Genomic DNA, 23,339 nt, shown 5'->3' on the forward strand with positions numbered 1-23,339 from the left:
TCTATATGGATGATTTACACTGTAAAGGGACTAAATTACCGTAACACCCTACAATGTATTTTATCCTTAAAACACTTAACCCTGTATAAATGATATTTCAACTAAGTGAAATGAGTACTCAATCATTTATCTCGTTTGGTTAAGCTCGAAGGAAATCACCCTTTGCTTACTATTCGCCAGATAGAAGCTATAGATTCCATATTTATGTTAGCGCTCCGACTCAATCGCACTACCGTGTTCCCAAAATGTATGTATTGTCCAGACTAAAGATTAGGCTTAACTAACAAATCAAAGAACACGAATAATACTCTTGAAATTGAGCCTAACCATATCAGGATTTCGATCATGTGATCTAGGATCAACTTATGATATTGAATTGAATAGATATTTACGGTAAGTTTCAAAATCTAATTCAAAGTTCAATATCGGTCCATTCCAATGCATACTCCATGCATCCAACCTGAGCTTTACTTTAACCTATGTTCTGGAAAGAACATAACATTTCTCCAAATGTAAGTAAACTCTGTTGTAGTTTTTCATATCAGTAAAACCCAGTGTTCTGATAAATCTAGGAATACTTTATTCACATAGTCATGTTTACTTTCCACTGTGTTGACAACAAAATAAACATGATCAAGTATGTGAAAAGGGGTTTGGATGAATTTATAAATCAAATAGACAAGTAATTGATTAAGTGAACCAAAACATACACAAGTGAATGAAAAATTACTTCTGTTACTTTATTGATATTGAATAATCTGGATTACATTGAAACAGAGTTTTATTTAGGGCATAAAACCCAACACAGACTATGCTGAGGATAGAGATAGTAGGAAATCTACATCAGCCTACATACTACTACTAGGGGGAAATTGTGTAAGTTGGAAAGTCCAATTACAACCAGTTGTGGCATTATCCACAACTGAATCAGAGTACATTGCAACTAAAGAGGCTATTAAAGAAAGCATATGGGTTAAAGGAGTCCTAGAAGAGCTAAGATTACTAGACTCAAAACCAGTAATTTACTCTGATAGCCAGAGTTGTGTACACCTATGCAGAAACTCTATGTTCCATGACAGAACCAAACACATAGAGATAAAGTATCACTTCATCAGAGACAAAGTGACACAAGGACTCATAAACATTGACAAGGTGCCTACAGAAGAAAACCCCGTACATGGGGACTAAAGTGATCATTCTATCTAAGTTTAAACATTGTTTAAACTTAATAAAGGTGATCAAGGATAATGTGATCCTTGGATCACGTAGCTATGACCCTCGCATTTGACTCGACCACTAATGTATCGCCCTGAAGGTTTAGGTGGAAATTGTTGATATAAACCTCCACTTACACTGATACATAAACAACATACAAAGGATGAACCAGAAATACAAGTAAAATCCCTAAGTTGACCTTCGGTCTCTAAAAACCCTAACAGAAATTAGTTAGAATGGATTTGGTTAAATCCACACCTAACTAATTTCTGTAACTACCTAACTAACACATGCAGAAGCTAAAAGAGAAACCCTAGATCTATATATACCTGCAATCTAAGCCCAGATCTACACGGTTGAGTGTGTTCTTCAAGATCTAGAGTTGGAAGAACTTGAAGAAGGAGAAAGCAAGGCTCGTACATGCACAGAAAACAACAAAAGTTGGGGATCTGTAGAGAGAGTAGGATTAAACACATAAACACTTGTATTAAACTTGAGATTACCAGTCAAAAATTTACCTGTGACTTGGAATCTCCATTATTGTACTTCAGATTGACAAGAAATAGTGGAATCGAGCTCTCATCTTTGAGGAGCAACAAACGAGACGTAGCCAATTTATCAGAACTTCGGAAAAATCTCGTGTTTTCTAACCCTAAAGCTTTTGCTTCGTGTGTGTATATGTGCAGAGATCGATCATCAGAGATCCGATCTTGCTGGGTTTGTGTTTGGGATTTCTGGGTTTCTAGGGTTTGGTTTTGAGTAGAAACTCTCTGCTATGGTTTCGAAGAGAAATCAGAGAAAGAGAGAAAGTGACTGAGAAGATTCTCGAGTCCTTGGGTTTTGTTCAAACACAAAACAAAGTCATTTTGGGTGTTCAGACTTTGAAAAGTCTTTGAACAGTGAAAGGTCGAAATTGACCTTAAAAATTGATTTGTTTGTTTTGTTAGTGTAGGGCCAAGATAGTAAATTCCTATCTTAAAATTTCCTACAATATACTTAATTCAAGAGTAAAATAATCATTTCTCAAATAACTCATATAATCTCATAATTTTTAATTATTTATAAAAATACTAAATACTTCTAAAATATTAATTCGTCGAGTTTTCATCTTCGAATAAAAGTAATAAATTACATATTATTCATATATAACACACACATAATTTAATAAAATTTTTATAATTAAAAAATTATATCATATTAACCAATTTTTAATACGTTTTATTTTTAGTATTGCACATATTATTTTATAATTAATTATATTATACTAATTAATTATTAATTTTTATGTCTAATTAAAATGTGGTTATAAAGGTAATGTTTTATAAAAATTATTAAATTGAAATATTTAATAACGATATAATACATCTCTCGTGGACACCACCATTATTGCCCTATAACATGTATGTCTGACAATTGGTAGCCACATTTGGGTAAACAAGCTAAAATTTTCTTTGGCTTAAAGCGAGAAAAGTTTGGGTTAAAAAATTAAAGTTTTTAGCTATTATTTTTTAACCCATTAGCACGAGACTGCTCTTACAAAATTAACTTCGGTTATTTATGATTCGTGTCATTTAATTATTAAAGAAATAATAATAATTATTAAATAAATAAATAAAAAAAAATCTCCTCCTCAAAATCTGACAAAAGCATTTAAGTATTGGGACAAAGCTACAGAAAGTCGCGAAACCGTCGCTGTCATCTTTCCAACAAAAATCGAGACATGTTGTTCCAAGCGTTTCAGTGTTGGGGCCCACTACTGACCACTGATAAGCTACCTTGCTTATCAAAATGTCGTAATGCTTACCAAATGATAAGTATATCTGCTTATACCTCGTGAGTGCCGCCCTATTATATAAATAATCGTCATCACAACAACAATTAGCTCCAGTCTCCATCCACCCATGTATTGTATTTTGTTAGAAGAGAGTGTTCTTCTGTGAAAGAAATTCTTTTGAAGAGAATGGAGTGTTGAAAGTTGAAACCTTTGTAGTTCTTTAATCAATCAATCACTTCACTTGCTCTGTTATTTTGTGTGTGTGTGTACTGTGTTCTCTTCTGTTCTGTTCTGTAAGTAAGCTTATTTCTCCTCTTACTTTCTTTTTAACTTTTTTCTGCCACTCTAAAATGGGTTACTTTTGTTTTGTTTCTTTCCTACACATCACTTTCTTTCCTTCACTCCATATTCTTCTTCTTTAAAAATCACCATATGGGTCGTTTAACTTTACTGTTTCTCGTCTCTGGAAACCCTATTTCTTTTTTCTTTTCTCTTTTTCAAATTGGATGTGCGAATTATTGTTTGAAGGTCTGAAATGTTAAAGATATTTTTTTGTTTCGGTCAATGGAGTTGAGTGGTTGTGGTTCCCTTCATTTCATGCTTTTTTATCCCTTCGTTAAGCAGCAGCAGTGATTATTCATTTATTTGTTTGTTATCTTTTATATTTTCTTCAAGAAAATTTTGTTTTCCGGGAAAACCTTTTCCCGAGAAAAAAATTCTTTCATCGAAGCTCTTTCTGGTACATCAAGTTTTGCAGTCATTTTTTTGATAATAATAAATAAATAAAGAAAGAAAAGATTTCTGGGTTTTGTTGTTTGCTTCTTCCAGAATTGAGTTGGTGGAGTCTTTTTTCATGAATTTACTCTCTCTGTTAAGTATTTGACATTGTTTCATTGTGCAGAGACTAAGGAGATAACAACAAATTGATCGTGATGACGTCACCATTGAGCAAGGACCTCATCTATCTGATTCTTCAGTTCCTCGATGAAGAAAAGTTCGAAGATGCTCTTCATACGTAATTCTCAAATAACCCAATTTTGCTTTCTTATCTTAATCGTCCGTGTTAGTCAATTAAAGCTTTGATTATCTAAATCTCATTTTCATTTTTAGACTTGAGCAAGAATCGGGTTTGTACTTCAATTTCAAGCATTTTGAGGAGTTGGTGATGAGTGGGAACTGGGATGCAGTTGAAAAGTATCTTTCTGGGTTCACCACAATGGATGACAACAAAAATTCTAGAAAGATCTACTTCGAAATTCGAAAGCAAAAGTACCTCGAGGCATTGGATAGGTAAAGATTTTATGTCTTGATGTTTTTGGAGTATTACTTTATTAAAGAACAACTTTTTCCTCTCATGCTAAATCAATCACAATATTTCAGGCTTGACCGAGTTAAGGCAGTGGAAATCCTTATGAAAGATTTGAAAGTTTTCTCTAATTTTAATGAGGATTTGTTCAAAGAGTTTACTCAGCTACTCACATTAGACAATTTCAGGTGCGCATTTTCATATACTATCATCACATTATTTCAATTTTTCTTCAGTTTGTAATTAAGTTGTTTTGATTACTATGTTGATAAAAAAAACACATCTGGTATGGCAGACAAAATGCTCAACTCTCTGCCTATAGGGATACCAGGACTGCAAGAGCCATGACTTTGGTTGAACTTAAGAAGCTTATGGATGTGAATCCTCTTTTCCAAGATAAAATGATGTTCCCCAATATAAAGACTTCAAGGCTAAAAGTACTCACCAACCAGAGGTAAAATAATAGTGACAGTTCAGTATCATTTTTAAGATCAATGCATTTTGTTGATCTGGTATCTTTTATTACATGTTAAAGGGCATAATCCAACATATAGGTAATGCATGAGTCATAACAAATAAACTAATTTTGTTGACAGCTTAAACTGGCAGCATTCACTTTGCTCAAATCCTAGTCAGAATCCTGATATGAGAACCCTGTTTATTGATCACAGTTGTAGAAGTTCCAATGACCAGTTTCCACAGGTGAATCCTAGCAATCACCCGATAAGTTCGGCACCAAGGACCGATTACTTTCATCCAATGGCTGCACATGGGGTACTGACATATTTGTTGCTGTTGATTTTTTTTTTCTTCTTAAAATGTGCAAAATAAGTTGAACTAGTGTTCTTATTTGTCAAATTTTTTCTACTCTTACCAGCCTCTTCTTTCACCAACTACATCAGTTGCAACACCTGTATCGATTCAATCATTATCTACATGGATGCCTATGCAACCAAATGTAAATCACCCAGGAGTTTCAGGAGGGGGCATTGGCTTCGGTGCTCAAGGGAATCCAGATTATTGTACTACTTTCTAATCTTTCTCTTAAAAAACTGGTTAAAGATCTTATGTTACTTAGGTTAAAATCTAGTGCAATATACTTTTGGATTCTGAAATAATTTTTTTCTACAGCTGCAATGGCAAAGGGTCCTGGGGATTCTGTAGATGCAATGAAAATGAGGCCCCCTCGAAATTCAGAACAGGTAAGGTCTCAAAGCATAATAATAAGGACTAAACAATCTGGTTTTTGATTCAAAACATTATTGTACTTATGCATTTTCTGTAGACTATGTTCCCAGGAAATATTCCAGGCCAAAGTAACAACGAAATTTTGAATCTGACCGATGACTTTCCCAAGACTGCTGCAAGATCACTAGATCAGAGATCGGTTACCACCAGCATGGACTTTCATCCCACTCAACACACACTACTTCTAGGTCCATTTTTTGTGAGCTTAACCTTTGAATTACAGTTATCTTAAATTGTTGTTTTGTCAAGTGTTTTCATTGTTTTCTTTTTTCATTCAGTTGGAAATATTGTGGGAGATATAAGCTTGTGGGAAGTTGGCTCAAGGGAAAAGTTGATGTCACAAAGTATTCAGGTTGAGGACATTGGAGCCAGTTCAATGATATATAAAATGAGTCTTTTCTTTTTTCAATTAGAATACAACTATTATGGCATAACAGATTGTGTCACCTTTTCTTATGGACTTTTCAGGCTGGTATGGTTAAGCGAGTTTTATGGACCCATGATGGTAGTGTATTTGGTGAGTTTGAAGATATATTTGGAGCATTTGATCATTATTTCATATTCTGCATCAGTTAAACTAAACTCTATTATCAATTTTACATTTGACAGGAGTTGCATTCTCTATAAACATCGTGCATCTGTATCGTTATAATGGTATCAATGACATTAGGCAACACTTGGAGGTAGAGCATTGAATGTATTACCATCTCTCTCTTATCAATTGTATCAAAGCTTTATTCTCTTTTTCTAATATGTTTGTTATATTTTCTATAGATTGATGCCCATGTTGGGAGTGTAAATGATCTTGCATTCTCTAATCCAACCCCATCCAAACAACTATGTGTTATAACATGTGGTGATGATAAGACCATTAAGGTTGGTTAGAAAAGAAAAAGAGAAACAGATTGTTTAATTGATGATTGTAATCAGTGGTTTATTTAAAGATTTTATTGGATCTTTTATATAGGTGTGGAATGTAGCTACTGGTGTAAAGTTGTTCACCTTCGAAGGCCATGCTGCTCCTGTTCATTCTGTGTGTCCTCATAACAAGGCAAATGTTCATGTAAGGAAGAAGACTTAATTAGATTGTCGGCTTTTCGGATTTGATTTTCCTCCATGTCTCTTGCCTCAGTTGGCTTATTTACTATAAGTTTGTCTAAAGAACCGCTCTTGACTTTTACTCCTCAGTTTGTCTTTTCAACATCAGTAGATGGAAAAATAAAAGCATGGTTATATGACCGGGAGGGACCTCGGGTTGATTATGATGCCCCTGGCCGATCATGCACAACATTGGTTTATAGTACAGATGGACAAAGGTTGATCAATTAATTAAGACTTTTTAATGGTTTTGAAAATTGGTAATTTGAAGTATACTTACATGGAAAACAATTTTTGTAGACTTTTCTCATGCGGGACAAACAGAGATGGGGAATCTCATGTGGTCGAATGGAATGAAAATGAAGGTACTATAAAAAGAAACTATCAAGGGTTTCACAAACATTCTTTAGGTATTATTCAATTTGACACAACCAAGAACCGGTTCTTGGCTGTTGGAGATGACTATGCTATCAAAGTATGGGATATGGATAAGAACAATTTGTTGACCATTATTGATGCTGAGGGAAACTTACCAGTAAGTTTTCCTTTTGATGAAACTTTCGTATACTTGAAACTTTTCTTAGCTGGTATTATTTATTAATGTATTGAAACTTTTCTTAGCTGGTATTATTTATTAATGTATTTATTGTATTAACTTTTCTGTTATTAAGGCGAGTCCTCGTATCCGCTTCAACAAGGAGGGATCACTCTTAGCAGTTTCTGCAAATGACAGCATCAAAATCTTAGCAGCAGTAGATGGTCTTCGTTTGATGCGCACATATGAAAGTCAGTCACTACTGGCCTCAAGAGTTGCATCTGAAACTGCAATGATGGTAAGCTTTTCCTGTTATTGATGTTCTAAATGCTTGGAGAACCATCATGTTTCAAAATTCTAACTTCCAACTCTTGCCAATGCTTCTAGTATATAAAAGCTGATAACACTAGTCCTAACAATTCCAACTCTTGGATTATAAGCAGGAATATTCAAACTAATTGGATAATTATCTCTATCATTATCTCTCTAATGAGGTTGATGCTCTTTCTAGGATTGTGGCACAAGAAGCATGGAGGATGTGATGCCAAGATTAATTGAACAAGCCAAGTCAGCGAGAATGAGGAAGCATACTGAGATCAGTGTAAATTCTGAGCTTCAGTCCTTAAGACTCTCAACTATGGCTAACACAGACAATGTAAGCTTTTAATTGTAATTGTTCCATGTTTTTTAGACTACCAACAACAAGAGAAGATATCACTTATCAGCCCTTATTGCAATATTGCTTGCCAACTGAAAAAACATCATAAATGAAAAAGGATTATAATTTCTCTTTTGTAATTGTTGCAGATCTCAAGGTTGATTTACACAAACTCGGGTTCTGTCATCTTGGCATTAGCATCAAATGCCCTTCATTTTCTGTGGAGGTGGAATCGAAACGAGCAGAATTTAAGTGGCAAGGTTATGATGTTACTTCTTTTGTTTTTTTTTTTTTGTGCGTGCAAATTTATGTCCTAGTTTTGGTTCGATTGCATTTTCTTATTAGTCCAAAATTGTCGGTGACATTTTTTTCCGGTACAGGTAACAACCAAGATTCCTCCTCACATGATGCAGCCAACATCAGGCATGCCAATGACCAATGACTTGACTAATGCTAATCCTGGAGAGATGGCCTCGTGCATGGCTCTTTCCAAGAATGATTCTTATATCTTGTCAGCTTCTGGTGGGAAGATAACTTTGTTCAATATGATTTCTTTTAAGGTAAAAATATTTTGGATGGAAGCACAGCACAGGCATGAGTTAATTCCTTCTATTAGAATAAGTTATTGATTAAAGGAGGTGCGTGGTTTTATCACAGAAAATGACAGGTTTTATGCTTCCGCCACCGGCGGCAACTTCTGTTGCTTTCCACCCCAAAGATAACAACATAATTGCTGTTGGCACCAATTATTCTACCATTGAAATTTTCAATGTCCGCTCTGATAATGTAAGCTGTTATTATTGTGTCACAGACAATTGCATTGCTTTGATTCTGTTCAGAAAAAAAAGATACTGATTTTGTGCATCTTTTTAATAGGTCGTGGAAAAGCTTAGGGGTCATTCCAGAAAAGTTACTGGTCTTGCCTTTTCATTTAATCTGAACACACTCATTTCTTCAGGAGCAGATTCTCAGGTTAACCTTTTCAAACTTTCCTTGTTCAATTTCAACATCTTAACTAGCATAGTTAACATAATATACATGCATCTCTTAATTATCTTGAGGATGTGACATATTCTAGTATTCCATTTTCTCAGATTATCGCATGGAGCTCTGATAATTGGGAAAGACAAAAAAGCACGTTCTTGCAGACTCCAGCTGGAAGGACAGGAATGTCAGACACACAAGTGCAGTTTCATCAGGACCAGACACACTTCCTCGTCGTACATGAGACTCAGCTATCTATATACGAAGCCTCAAAACTCGAACGCATATTGCAGGTAGAACAATCAAACATTGCTTCAAAAACAGTCATGAATCTAAAAATTTATTACAATGTTGATCTTGTTTTTCTGTTCTAGTGGGTGGCAGGGGAGTCTTCATCTCCAATTTCTCAAGGGACATTCTCATGTGATAGCCAGTTAGTGTTCACCGGCTTTCTCAATGGAGTAATCCGCATATTCACTGCTTCAAATCTTCAAGTACAATGCCAGATCAACCCCACTGCATATCTTCCAGCCAATATCAAGTAACATAGTTACTCTTGTCATTTTTTTTCCCTCTTCGATTGAAAATACTTATCAAACAAAATTTTTAAGTATTGTCCTTTTTCAAATGCAGTACTTTTCCAACTGTAATGGCGGCGAATCCACAAGATGTGAACCAGTTTGCTGTAGGGTTATCTAATGGTGGAGTTGTTGTGTTAGAACCATTGGAGTCAGAAGGCAGATGGGGTAATGCTCCACCTACTGAAAATGGTGTTAATGCAACAAGAGGTACTCCACTTGTTGCTGCTGCTGCTTCGGACCAAGGAAATTTACTTTTACTGAGCTCAAAAGCTGTAAACTAATGAAGAAAAAAATGAAGTGTTTAGAATTTGTACCTTTTATTTAAGACTAATTTGGTTTTTCATAATCTTTTTCCTTTTTGTTTTCAGCACTGAGAACTTAGTTGAAAATAATCAAGTTGTCTCACTAATAAAGGTCCCTTTAGTTTTCTATGATTCTGTTGTTTTGTTTTGTTGGAGGGTTCCAGAAGTAGTCGCTGTCGTTTGGTTACGATTATATTGCTTCTGATTACTGTCGTTTACAGTCGTTTTTGCAAGTATTCCATTGTCGTTTTATGTCGTTTTTCGTTTTTTTTGGGTTCACATATTATTACTCTAGATAATCTTTTGTAGGCTATTTTGCAAAAATAAAGCAAAGTTTCATATTAAGTACTAGCAGGCTAACACATTAATGTTTGGAATGACAACAAATACAAGAGAGTAAGGGGAGACAGTTATTGGATCTGATACCCTTTTAAATACTGGTTCCAGGCTTGGGATTACTCCAGATGAATCTATAGTTAGTACTTTTCCATTTAGAAGTACCGTTTGGCTATGTAAATCTCCATTTCCAGCCATTAAGTGATACTCTTCTCTTTCAATATGAGACGAAGTATTGGATGTTGAAGCTGTTGTTGAAACAAGTACTTGAACCGCAGTGCTCTTCTCTAGATTGATTAAGAGCAATGTTATTCCTTTCTGAAACATCAAATGAAATTTATTGAAGTGTGTGCATTTATTTTTCCTTTTTCTTTAAGAACATGTATAACTGTGAATGCAGATTAATTTGCTTACACTTTTCTTGGAACAGTGAGCATAAGTGCGCAATTTGGCTTGCCCAGAAAAGCTTGTGGACAGGACATTGTTTCCCATCAATCGGTGCCAAAGAAGAGCACTGTAGTAGCTCAAAAATTTAATACAAACAGAAACAGATTTTACTATGAGTACAAAGATGGAATTTGTACTAAGACTAAGAGTACTACTCACCTGTAATAATCTGGATTTGGGACAAAAGTATTTGTATTGAGAAGACCATAATTTCCACCAACTAATGTTTGTCTGCAATATGTTTTGGTATCATAAGATGCTGCCATACCAAGCTGGTCCAAGTACCTGTTTGATTGGTTGCACAACCAGGTTTTCATTCATCAAATGTAGATATAAGATTATGAAGAACAGAGCTGCAATAATCTCTTTGAGAACTTTACCAGAAACTGAAAACAAAAGCATTGGTAACAAGATTGCGGCCACTGTTGTAAGCTCCTCCTGCTTCCCCAACCCAAGCAACTGCTGAAGTCCCTGAATGCTTAAGAATGTTTTGAAGGCTACTCAAAGTATTCGATTCACCGTTTAGAAAAGACGGATGTAGGATCTTGTCAATAAGATGTTCATCACTGCCTAAAGAAAGTAGGACAAATTAAGTACAGAGAATTCTATATATTTCCTCTCTTCAACTTTGTCTATGAAATTTAAGGCCGGCTTACCTGGACCAAGGTTATAAACGTGATGAGTGACTACTTGAAGAGATTTAGAAGCTTTGTCAATAAACTTTTTGAACCAAATGGGATCAAAGAACCCTCCTGGTGCAAGAACCAAAGGCTTTATTACTTTAGAACCATTATAAATTTTCTTAACTATGTTTTGAAGATGGTTAATATCTGATGCATATTGCTCTGCTGTGATTCTTGCACCAATTCCATTTCCACTCACTTCATTTCCTGATACAATATATATATATATATATATATATATATAAACAAGTGTTAATTATAGTTTAGGTAATAAGCTTTCATATTGCCAAGCAAGCATATCACTTTCTTATTATGCCATATTAATTTCAATGTGTTTTGAGATTTTCCTTACCAAGTTCCCAACCATGAATTTGGTAACCTTTGTTAACTGTATACCGTATGAGAGATTCAGCATTGGTGGAATCCCAAGCTCCTGTTGCTAAGCCATGTGAATCTATTATCTTGCCACTTAGGGCATTTAGACCAAAAATAATAACAGCCCTGCATTTAAAAATGTAAGGTGTATTTTCAAAAATACTTTTTTTTTATGTATTTTTGAAGGGTAAAAAATAACTTTTTTTTTATGTATTTTTGTAGTTTTTTGTCCATTTTGTAAAAAAAAAAATCAAAGTTTAATATGCTTGTTTGTGATATTTATATATTTTTCTATTTTAATAATAAGTTAAAAATGTCATATTTATTTGTTTTTTTTCTTACCCAGTTTTTTGGAAGAAAAGGTTGAGTTGATCCCACCGAGACATAGATAAGCAACCATGAGAGAAGCTAAATAATTCAGAGCCATTTTTAACAAAATCAAAGTGAGTACAAGATTGGGCTGCTTTAGTTTTTTCACTCTCGTTCTGGTATATGACTTTGTCTTGTAAAGTGCCCCCTAGCCTAATCTTCAAGGGTGAAAGTGCTGCAATATACACCAACCAAGAATACTTATTAGTTATTAATAATGGGTTTTAAAGACGAGCATTGCTATTGGGCACCAGTGGTGTCTAGCACTTTCTAAATGTGTCGACTTGCAATTGGATAGCGATACTCTATAAAAATTATTATATTAAACTATATGGGACCCGATACTTAATTGCACCAATAGCGATATTGACACGTAAGAGGGTGCTAGGCGTAAGAGGGTGCTAGGCACCAGTGGTGCCCTTTAGCATTTCTCTTTAAAGATTATATTGTCTTGTCATTATGGGTACATATAAATATATATATTTTCCTTATTAATTACCTTGTAGAGCACTTTGAAGAATGGGATTGGTGAGGTCCTACCACAAAAGAAAATAAGAAGCGCTATATTATGAAAAGTAAACACTATAAAACAAGATATATAGACTTTGTATCATGACTCCGGAGTTTGAGAAAAGTAATATTTATGCATTTTATTAAGATAAATATATAGAGAGTAGAGACCACTTGTATTACATTATTAAATAAATTTAATTATTAATATTAATTAAAAAATTTAAATTTATATTTAATTTAATTATTTAACTAAAAAATATAAAAAATAAATATTTATTTTTATATTATATTAAAAATATTTATATATAAAATATTTAAGTCAAATTTAATTTTTTTTATCTTTTCTTTTGCAATTTTTTATTTATTTATTTTTCATTCTAATCTATATAATTATAAAAATAAGACTTTTTTAATTAAATAAAAAAATTAAGTATAAAAATTTAAATTTTCTTAATCCTAACTGAGTAATATTTTTTAAAAATGTATTCATATATACTTTATTTTTATATATAATTAGTATTAGGAAGTCATTTGCTTATCCAATCACTAAATTCCAAGAACTACCCTTTCGGTACTTCAATCAATAGCCCTACTTGATTGATAAAACCTTATTATTTAATCAAAACCATTGAACAGAGAGAGCGAGAGACTAGGATAAAAATATAATGAAACTTATGAGACCATGGATAAGACACTAGTATAAATGCCATCGTTTTGGCAGCATCCAACATGGTACCAAACTTGACTAAGTGTAGTAGTACTAGTGGAACGACTAGATAGTTCTACTATACAATATTACATTGAGAAATATTAAGGTGGAACTTACACCACAAAAAAGGACAAATTCATATTGATATATTTTAATATTGAATCATTCATATTTTCTTAATAAATAACATGAGAAATGGCTAATAAATTGCCATATAATAAATGTAGTGTTCAACATCTTAAAATACTAAATGGCAATTAAATACCTTAATTAAAGTATCCAATATATTTCGTAGTGAAAGATTAATATTTTCCTATATTATATATTAAATCAAAATATGTGAAACCTAACTCATAATAGTTTGTGACTTTTGACACATTAAAGAACTCCTTACCATTTCTCTTAACTGTTGAAAAACTAAAATCAGCAGTCGAATTGAGATTAAAGAGGAAAAAAAATAAAGAAAGACCCCAAATATATTATATACGCCATATTCATCGATCTTTAAATAACACAATGTTTTTTTCCCTTTAATTAGCTAATCTCGACTGATTTGATGATCATACATATCTTGTATTGCCTGTATCTAACATATTAAAGAGTCAAATAACTAAGAAAAAATAACGAGATAGTTAATTATTAATAATCATATATATGCATAAGTATTAGTTATTACTAGATTAAGAAGAGAAGCATTTCCCCAGCTACAAGTCCCATAGTCGCATTTGTGAGGAGGCCACCAGTCAAGAGTTACGCACACAAAGTCATCATCTATTCTTCCAATGGCAGAACTTCCATTGATATAAACAGTACCATTCTCAGTACTGATCTCATCACAGTAGGAGTATATCCCAACCCCAAACAAGATGATGACTAGTATTATTAACAAAATCACACAAACACAACAACCTTTACACTTGTACCTGTTACTACTACTACTACTACTATCTCTCTTTTGGTGAGGATCTCTACTGATGCCTTTCATGCAAACTAATTGCAATTGCAGCCCCAGTTGAGTTGAATATTATTGTGGATTAGTGATCAAGATTAATTATGTGTATATGTATATATATATATATGTGTGTGTGTGTCTGCGTGGGGACAGGGGTGGGAAGACTAGTACTGTAGGTGTAGCTATATAATATGTTTACTATGTGGTATGTGTTGTATTGTATTTATAATAGATATATTTAAATTTAATTATTACTTATAAATCATTTATCTTAAAATTAAAAAAGACATGGATTGGTGGACCTGCTTTTCTAATATAATTATAATATCACAATAAATTAATTATCTTTTTTTATAGAAATTCTTACATCAATAACATAAAAGTCAACTTGTAATACATCTTTAACTTTATAAGGGTAGATTAATTTTTATACCCTTTCTTTTGTTTTATTTATCAAAATAGCACTTGCACATATAATTATCTTAATGTTGATATCATTGTTCTTACATCACACTCAATCAATCTATCTTTTCTATATAATTTCTGCATATTATTTCAATTTCGTATTTTTTTTTTTTAATTTTCAGAGACACATTTGAACTTCCCTACATTATTTAAAGAAGAAGTATCTCTAATTGAAACCTGATCATGATCTTCAACTGCTATTGAAGAATCATCCCACATTTTTTCTCTTTTTTTTTTCTACAATTTTTATATAAATGGCTATAACTCGTTCTTCATCTTCTTCATCTCTGAAAAAAGTTCTAATTATAAGCCCTAAAGCTTTAGAAATGGGGTTGCAATCTATCTCCGAAAAAGAATAAGGGAAAAAAAGTTAGATATTGATTTTTTTACGGTGATTTTGTTGAGCTCAACAGATGGAAGCTCCTGCAAAGAAGAAATCTAAAATTATTAAAAGAGAGGAAATCAAGGGGAGTCCTATTGATGTTGGTTAAAAGGGGAAGAATCATGCTCCTCGTTTGATTGAGGTTTGTATTGCATTTTTTTAGTTTGTTTCAGGTTTATTATGTTGATTAGTTCATTTGAGTTTCATTTATATATTTCGTATTAGTTGGTTTTAGGGTTTATTTCTAGTTCTCAACTTCAAATTCATATTTCTCTTTTTAATGATTTATGGTACTTGCTGTTGATTTTAATTTTTATAGTTTTGAATTTATATATGTTAAATACTTATTATAGTGTGATTTGTTGTTTTTATTATTTTTCTTTTTAATTTTTTTAAGTTTCGTTTATGATTCATTATTGTTTTAGTTGATATTCGTGATGGTATTTATAAATTGTTGCAATGTACTATGTATTCTGGTTTTCTTGACATTTTTTATTTGTTCTGTGTGAATGTGTTTTTCTAAAAGTTTATACATAGTTTTAATATAGTTTTGAAATTTTGTATGTCATAAACAATTTTCTATTTTTGTGTTTCTATATATTTATGCAAGATTGGGAATACAAATTCCATCCTTCTAATTATTCCAGGTCTAAGTGTGTTAATTATTGCACTTATGGTGTTATTAAGAACATCAAGAAAACAAATTCGGGAATGTGATGAAAATATTCCGTGATACTCAATTAGGTTATTTCTTGGATGTCCCTGAGTACAAATTTCATCCCCAAGCTATTCACATCCTTTTGTTGAGGGAGATTCAACAAGGCAATCCAAAAGAATTTTGGAAAAGTTAGTCATTGGGTTTTTGGTTACATCGCTATGTGAATGAAGGCATTATTTTTCTCTATAATATAAGAATATTTCTATACACGGAAATATATTTCTATTTAAGGAAATAAAATAAATAATTGATTTTTTGATAAATGAATATTTTATATTCATTGAATTTGGATAAAATCAATTATGTAATATTCTATATATTGTCAGATTTCTATATTCATTACCCGATTTAATTTCCTGAATTAATTGTTAAAATATTCTGACAATTAATGTGGCGCATATACTGATGGAGTATCTCACCTATAAATATAGGGTCTCGGTCCCCGAGCTCCTCACTCATTTTTGACTATTCAGCAAATTCCATCTAAGTCGATTCACGTCAAATTCGGGAATTCAACATTGGCAGACCCTTAAATGGTTATTAAGATACTTGATGGGCACTTGGAGTCATGGTCTGACCTATGAGAATGCAAAAGGAGAATTGGAGTTAAAAGGATTCATGGATGTTGACTATCCCTCGAACATAGATACTAAAAAATCAACTACTTCCTACGTTTATTGATAAACCAAAATTGTATAAGTTGGAAGGCCCAATTACAATCTGTGGTTGCTCTTTCTACCACGGAAGCAGAATTCATGGTAACTACATAAGCATTCAAGGAAGCATTATGGCTTTGAGGAATTCCTTATGAATTAAAACAAATCATAGGGGGAGTGATTGTGTATTCGAATAGCCAGTCATCCATCTATCTTTGTAAGAACCCAATTTATCATGAAAAGAGCAAACATATAGATATAAGACCATACTAGATTAGAGAGAAGATAGAAGAAGGACTGGTTAATTTAGAGAAGATCAGAACAGAAGATAATCCTGCTGATGTTGGGACTAAGGGATCTTGATAGTAAACAAGAGTTCAAGCATTGCTTGAACTTGATCAATCTCAGAAGTTAGTAAACTGAGATTTTTGGAACACCAACCATGATGGATGCATTCTTTCTTCTTCATCATCATACTTTTAATTTGAAGTATGTCTCCAAAAGTTATTCCTGGAAAGTTATTTGTCTCCCAAAAGTATGTTTCCAGATAGCTAACATGTCATTTGGCAGAAGTATCGTGGAATGATGGTTTTCATCTGGAAAAGAGTTTCGGATGGCTAGTTGTTCCCCCTAGAAGGGAGTCCCGGATAGTCGGCTCCAGTTGGCTCTTTCCTATCTGGGAAGTTCCCTTCGTAAGTGCCTTGGCCTATGATTTTGGAAGCCCTCATACATGCTCCTGGATGCACTCTTACTCATGCTGATGTGGAGATCTCGCTCAAAGGAGAGTTGGTTAAGTTGGTTATTATCTAACTAACTTAACAACCTAACTTCTTACAGCCACTGACTTTAGGATCTTGCTCCTAAGCCTATAAATATTACCAACACTTATGATTCACACACAACGATAAGATTGAGTTGAGAGATAGAGAGAGAAAAGATTGAGAGGTAGATAGAGAAATGTAGTGAGAAAAGAGAGAGATTGAGGTTGGGGTTTGTATGAAGAATCTTCTATAGATGAAGAAGATTCTTGGGTAAGGGTGTGAGAGTTGAAACACTTTGTAACGCCCTAAATAATTAGGCACGCTACCCAACATACTTTTAAAACCCTAATCCCTAATTGGGATTACTAGTAAAATTAGCGCATAAATTAAACTTTAATTACAAACATAGTGAAAATAAACTTGTAATACTTTTTCACTTTATAAAAATAAAATATACAAGTGTCGGGATCCTGAGAGTACTTAACAAAATATTATTACAAGTTCGTTTCCTTTAGCCGACCTATGCGGCGAAACAGAGTACAAAATACATCCTGGTAGACCCCAACCCGCTTGGTCTAGTATGGCCCGAACATGTACATTCCTCGTCCAGCTCCTGCACTCATGGCTGATCAACAATAGACTTACCCTTTCCTGCACAGTAGAGCACCCGTGAGCCAAGCCCAGCAAGACAGTATAAATCATATCAATAATATGCTCATCATACTATTTAAACAGTAATGCCATCTATATATGTCTTTGTGTCACAGACCTGCATGTCACACTCACATGCCTATTTATGTCTACGTGGCGTAGACCTATGTGCTGCGCTCACACATCTATTTATATCTACGTGACGTAGACCTACGTGTTGCTCCCACACGTCTAATTACAATAAGGCCTTAGAATAGTTCATCTCGGTTCTGGTTACCAAGTCCAACTTGATTATGCCTTGGCGCATAACCCTTAGTCTCAATATGTGAAACACCTAATTACTGGTGCCATTGCACTATTTGTCTATTTGCTATAGACCTGCATGTTACGCTCACATGCCTATTTATGTCTACGTGGCGTAGACCTACGTGTTGCTCTCACACGTCTAAATACAATAAGGCCTTAGTAGGGTTTACCTTAGTTTTAATTACCGAGCCTAACTTGATTATGCCTTGCTTGCATAATTCTATTCTTATATATACGTAATTCATACATTGCGTTCTTTCGATGGTTTATCCTGGTGATATATACCAGGTCTAACCCAGTTATGTCTCATACACATAACTTTTAACATACATGCCTGTATTCAACATTAATAACAACATATATAATCTTAGGGTAATAACCCTAACTTACATACTGAGTAACCACTCATACAATACGCTTCTATATACTCAGATAACATTTACTAAGAGCGTTAACCCTAACTCGTGCTTTCACTGGTTTCATAATATTCTAGGGTAATAACCCTAGACCACACTAAAATTAACTCAAGGTACTAGCTTACCGAGTCTAGCTTAATTATGCCTTAAGCGCATAATTCATAATCTCAATATATACATTTATCCAACATGGCATAGTATTTACACAATATATATCACTAGGGTAATAACCCTAGGCTATTAAACCGCTCATGTTAGTGTAATAACCCTAATCCCAGTTACTAAACTTTCATGCATATCATTCATAATATAAATGCCACTGCGCATACTCTACGTGCTAATCACTGTCTTACCTGTTGTCCAGCAAATAGAAGGAGATTCCGAATCCCCGGGTGCTCCTGATCAAGTGTCGGTAATCCTAGTCACACAAATCTGGGATAATTCACACTTAGGGTTAACCCCTGACTTTCAACTCAATAAAATTCAAGCATGGCATTTACAATTCAGATAATCATACAGAGCTCGGAACGAGCTTTCCAACGATATAAAGAACTCCCGAATCAGAGTTCGGAATCGAAAGTTACGAACTTTCGAAAATCAACTCAAAATTGCCCAAAAACACGAGGGCGGGCCGCGGCATGCCTAGACCATGCTGCGGCACCTGGGACCAATTCCCAGGTCCACACAAAGGAGCGGGCCGCGGCATGCTCCAGAGCATGCCGCAGCATCTGGGTGCAGAACCCAGAAAACCAGTAGCCCCTCTTCGAATTTTCAGCTTCTAAACCAATCTTTTCACTCCAATTTCTCAACCAAACTTTCAAATCAACAAGTAAGGTTGCTAGCGATTACTAGATGATCAAATAAACACATTTCATGCATTAATTCCAGTAATAAACTTCAAAAATCAGATTGCCTAAAAATCACATAAACTCCCATTTCAAACTCAAAAGCTAGAATTCACAATTTAGCTCCAACCACAATTCTCAGCAATCAAATAGCATAAATAACTGAAATTTAAACATGTAGAACACCCTAGATTCCATCCAAAGCTCACCCAAACACAAACCCACACAATAATCCACAAGATTCAAGTATAAACATGCTTAAATTCACACAAGAACACTCACATGCAACATCACAACATCATCAACTTATTCCATGCTTTTAATCAATAAAATTCAGCAACAAAGCTAGTAAATCAAAGCTGTAAAACTACCTCAACATTAATCCAAAGCAAGCTTAAGTTTTCACAACCGCAAAGCTTCAAATCCAAGCTCAACCAAGCAATTTCCACCAAAATAATTTGGAAAAATCAAAGGGGGTTAGAGAGGGAGAGAGTTCGGGTATGAGAGGGAATAAACCAGAGTTTTTCTTTTCATTTCCTCAAAAATTTCTTTTTTATCCAATATATCATAAAGGTCAAAAATGACCATTTTGCCCTTAGGGCTATATAACAAGCATAAGCATTCTCAAGGGCACATTTGTAATTCATACTCAATTTATTCTTAAATAAATTTCAGATTATCACTCATCAAATAAAAATGCCAAATAACCAATCAAATTTACATTTCGGGCCTGAAATTCCCGGTTGTGACTATACCGCGCTAACCTGTCAAAACACACCTGAAAAGACAACACAGGCATACTATATAATAATATAGTTCTATTAAGCACATAATTAAATTAATCTTATCAATTTACCCCTCTCGGGTCATAATTACCAAAATGCCCCTGGCTCACCAACAGGGTCTTTAACATATTAAAATTCATAAAATTTCACATATATTGAACTATATAATAATATAATTCCTCAATTATTCATAATTATCTAATTAGGGTTTCGCTAATCCATTTCTTAATTCTAGGGTATTACACACTTTGAGAGAACTCATCAGAGAATCGATCTCGACTGTATTGTACCTGTTCTTGCTCAATCAATAAAGAGAATTTGGTGGTGTTCCAAAACTGGAGTAGAGTCATAGATCATATCGATCTATTGGACTTGAACCAGTATATATCTTGGTGTTGATTTTATTGTTTTACTGCTTTAGTTGCTTTTGGTTGTTCATACTTTGTTCATCCCTATTTTTCCTCCGATTACTGCTTGTATTTGTTAATTTTTCCATTGTTAATTGTTTGATTGTTTAAAATTTAGTTTATTTGATTTTGTACCATTAGTTGTAATTTTCACATTTTAATATTGTGTGTTATATATTTTAAATTAATAAATAATATAAAAATTACTAATCAGTTGTTATTAGAATAATTTTTATATGGTAATAAATCAAATATTTTATTTGATTTGATTTATAAAATATAATTAATTATTTACTAATCAATTAAAATATTCTAATTATGGTCAGATTTAACTACCAAATATTTTAGTTACCCAATTTAATTTCCAAAATTGATTATCAAAATATTATAACAATTAATTATGGCAGGGACCTTAATGGAAGGTCTCACATATATAAATATAGCGTCTCAGTCCCTGAGTTCACCATGCATTCTGTGTAAATAGTAAAATTCTATCTAAAGATAGTTGAGAGAGCGAGGAAGCCCAAATTCTCATATCGAAGCTATCACAGGGATTGAAGCTCAAACATCAATGACTGGAGGTATTTCGATCCTTTCATCGCATATATGATTGTGATATGTTTGTAGTTTTTTTGCATTACATATCGTTCATATACGTTTTATTGTTCATATTATATAATAGTCTAACAATTGGTATACTTTTCCTTAATGCAAACCACACAAGCTCTAAATAAAATTAGTAAAATCAAGTGTACTGAATATCCTCACTATTTACTAACATTTATTCTATTTATGGAGATTGTTCCATAATCTTTGATGCTGTAATGTAGAGGAATTTTTATTAACAACATATTTCTTATTGTCAGATTGAACTTGCATTTCTTTATGAGTGATTCATTTTATAGTAAAGACCTTTAAATATGTGTCTAAATCAAGTTTCTAAAGAAGCTTGGAACATAAAGGTCTTTAATAATTTTAAAATAAAGTCACTACTATATGTGAGAACTCATCTTGTCTGTGGATAAGATTCGACTTTCTTAAGTTTATTTGTAAACCTTGCAAGAAATTATGAATGTGGAATAACAATCTAAAATAATCCACTATGTGTTAATAATCACATTAACTACATTAGAATGAATTCATACAAAATAAATTGAAAATTTATTGGTGATAATAAAGTGTAGTTTATTTTTCTTAAGTACTAGTAAAAAACTATATATTCTAGATGAAGTTATTATAATAAATTTTGGAAATTTCTACTATTATTGTAAAAATTTATAAATAGTAATGTAATAAAATTACATAATTATTAATATATAGTTTTGAAGTTTAAATAAATTATGCTTATACTAATGAATAAACATGCTTAAATATGAAATCTTATTAAACAAAAATTAGTTTTGGGCTAAATTTTTAATCTAATAAGATTAGATTTAGATGTAGATTATGACAAATTTACACAATTTATGAAAAACTTAACGTTTAATATTTCTATCTCAATGAAAAGTATGAAATATTTAATTATTTTATAAATATTTCAAATTTTTATACTTTATGATAAAACTATTAAATTAAATCTATATAATTCCCTGTGAAAAAAATTGAGAGAATTTAATTTAATATATTAATTATATAAATATAATAAAAATTCTATGGGGTAAGATTATTATATCCACATAATTAATTATAATTCATGTCCATTATGTGATCTTGGTCCACTTAATATATATAATTTTATATAATTAAGGATGTTATGGCTACTCCCTAATTATTTAAAAATATGTTATTTACTAGTCACTAAAGTATAAATTGAAGATGAAAATTTTATTAAATCTAAAATTGCATGTGGGCTAAGTTTTAAATTTAATAAAATTAGATTAACCTTATGATAGATTTAATTTAACAATTAGTTTTAAAAAAATGAAAATTTATTATCTATCTTAATTAAATTTGTGATAACACTATTAAATTAAATAATTGATAATAAAGAATGACATGTCAGTCCTTTTATCGCATATACAATTTTGATATATTTGTAATTTTTTTACATTACATATTGTTCATATATATTTTATTGTTAATAGTATATTATTGTCTAATAGTTATAATATATAAGCTCATAATATTGGACAACTAAGGTGTAAGCTTAAAGAATATATAGAATATCTAAGCAATAACTTGGGGTTTCTCTATAACCACACTTTTTATTTTTCAAGGCGGCTAATAATTAGCTTAGTGTGTATGGATTGGTCCCTTGAGCAATATGGTGGTGGTGAATGTGATTGCAGATTTGAAAATTAAGTTATATATATGATTTTTTTTGCTTGGTGGAAATATAAATGATAGATATTTTATTGCTTGCATATATATATGTATCTACGTATATATATATATGAGTAATTATTTTTTTCAAATTGTTACACCTTTTATCTTTATCTTTATTTTACAGAAACAATATTCAAAATTATTAAAATATAATATTTAAATACTCAAACTTTTTTTTTTTTTACAGAAATCTAAAATTTTTGAAATACTCATTGTTTAATCATTCTTGTTAGGTACACATTGGCCGAAAGGTCGTAAATAAAAGTTAAAAGAAAGAAGTGGAAGTATCTTTTTGTACTGACAGTACTTTGGACTCACAACGGATCACATGTGGCTCTGTAAACATATTAGAATTTGGAATAAGATGAATCTCAAAACCAATTGACAATGAAAGGAACAGTTTATTCATCTTATATATGACAATTTTTTTCTACACATAAAAAATGTGAGACTAACTTTAATAATTCTTTTCTATTTTTTAAATGATGCGTTTAAAAAAAAATAGTTATTTTTTTAAAATGTTTTTTTTTAAGTATT

The 23,339-nt window shown here is 32.4% G+C and overlaps 2 protein-coding genes across 11 annotated transcripts; one reads left to right on the plus strand and one right to left on the minus strand.

Moving 5' to 3' along the window:
* The first annotated feature begins 3,094 nt into the window (after positions 1–3,094).
* On the plus strand, positions 3,095–9,833 carry LOC115698925 (topless-related protein 1). Of its 9 annotated transcripts, none has more exons than XM_061107222.1 (25): positions 3,095–3,286; positions 3,891–4,004; positions 4,100–4,279; positions 4,370–4,483; positions 4,591–4,749; positions 4,892–5,069; positions 5,173–5,317; positions 5,427–5,497; positions 5,581–5,731; positions 5,822–5,895; positions 6,012–6,060; positions 6,153–6,226; positions 6,318–6,419; positions 6,511–6,606; positions 6,732–6,859; positions 6,942–7,176; positions 7,313–7,474; positions 7,688–7,831; positions 7,984–8,094; positions 8,215–8,394; positions 8,492–8,620; positions 8,711–8,806; positions 8,929–9,111; positions 9,193–9,359; positions 9,452–9,833. In XM_061107222.1, the coding sequence occupies exons 2-25, from the start codon at positions 3,922–3,924 to the stop codon at positions 9,678–9,680; spliced, it is 3,240 nt and encodes a 1,079-aa protein (XP_060963205.1). In that variant the 5' UTR covers positions 3,095–3,286; positions 3,891–3,921; the 3' UTR covers positions 9,681–9,833. The 9 variants fall into 9 exon arrangements, with proteins under 9 accessions (XP_060963205.1, XP_030481988.1, XP_060963206.1 ...); XM_030626128.2 differs by having other exon boundaries at positions 3,095–3,282; XM_061107223.1 differs by having other exon boundaries at positions 3,095–3,282; positions 4,967–5,069.
* Positions 9,834–10,014: 181 nt separating this feature from the next.
* On the minus strand, positions 10,015–14,281 carry LOC115698934 (heparanase-like protein 3). Of its 2 annotated transcripts, none has more exons than XM_061107227.1 (9): positions 13,810–14,281; positions 12,411–12,447; positions 11,885–12,086; positions 11,520–11,668; positions 11,141–11,374; positions 10,865–11,054; positions 10,644–10,769; positions 10,452–10,560; positions 10,015–10,355 (listed from the first exon to the last, which is right to left on the minus strand). In XM_061107227.1, exons 1-9 carry the CDS (start codon positions 14,116–14,118, stop codon positions 10,050–10,052), a joined length of 1,662 nt encoding a protein of 553 aa, XP_060963210.1. In that variant the 5' UTR covers positions 14,119–14,281; the 3' UTR covers positions 10,015–10,049. The 2 variants fall into 2 exon arrangements, with proteins under 2 accessions (XP_060963210.1, XP_030481999.2); XM_030626139.2 differs by having other exon boundaries at positions 10,452–10,551; positions 13,810–14,280.
* Between the last annotated feature and the right edge of the window lie 9,058 nt (positions 14,282–23,339).

The sequence above is a fragment of the Cannabis sativa genome, chromosome X (assembly GCF_029168945.1).
Source record: "Cannabis sativa cultivar Pink pepper isolate KNU-18-1 chromosome X, ASM2916894v1, whole genome shotgun sequence".
NCBI lineage: Eukaryota > Viridiplantae > Streptophyta > Magnoliopsida > Rosales > Cannabaceae > Cannabis > Cannabis sativa.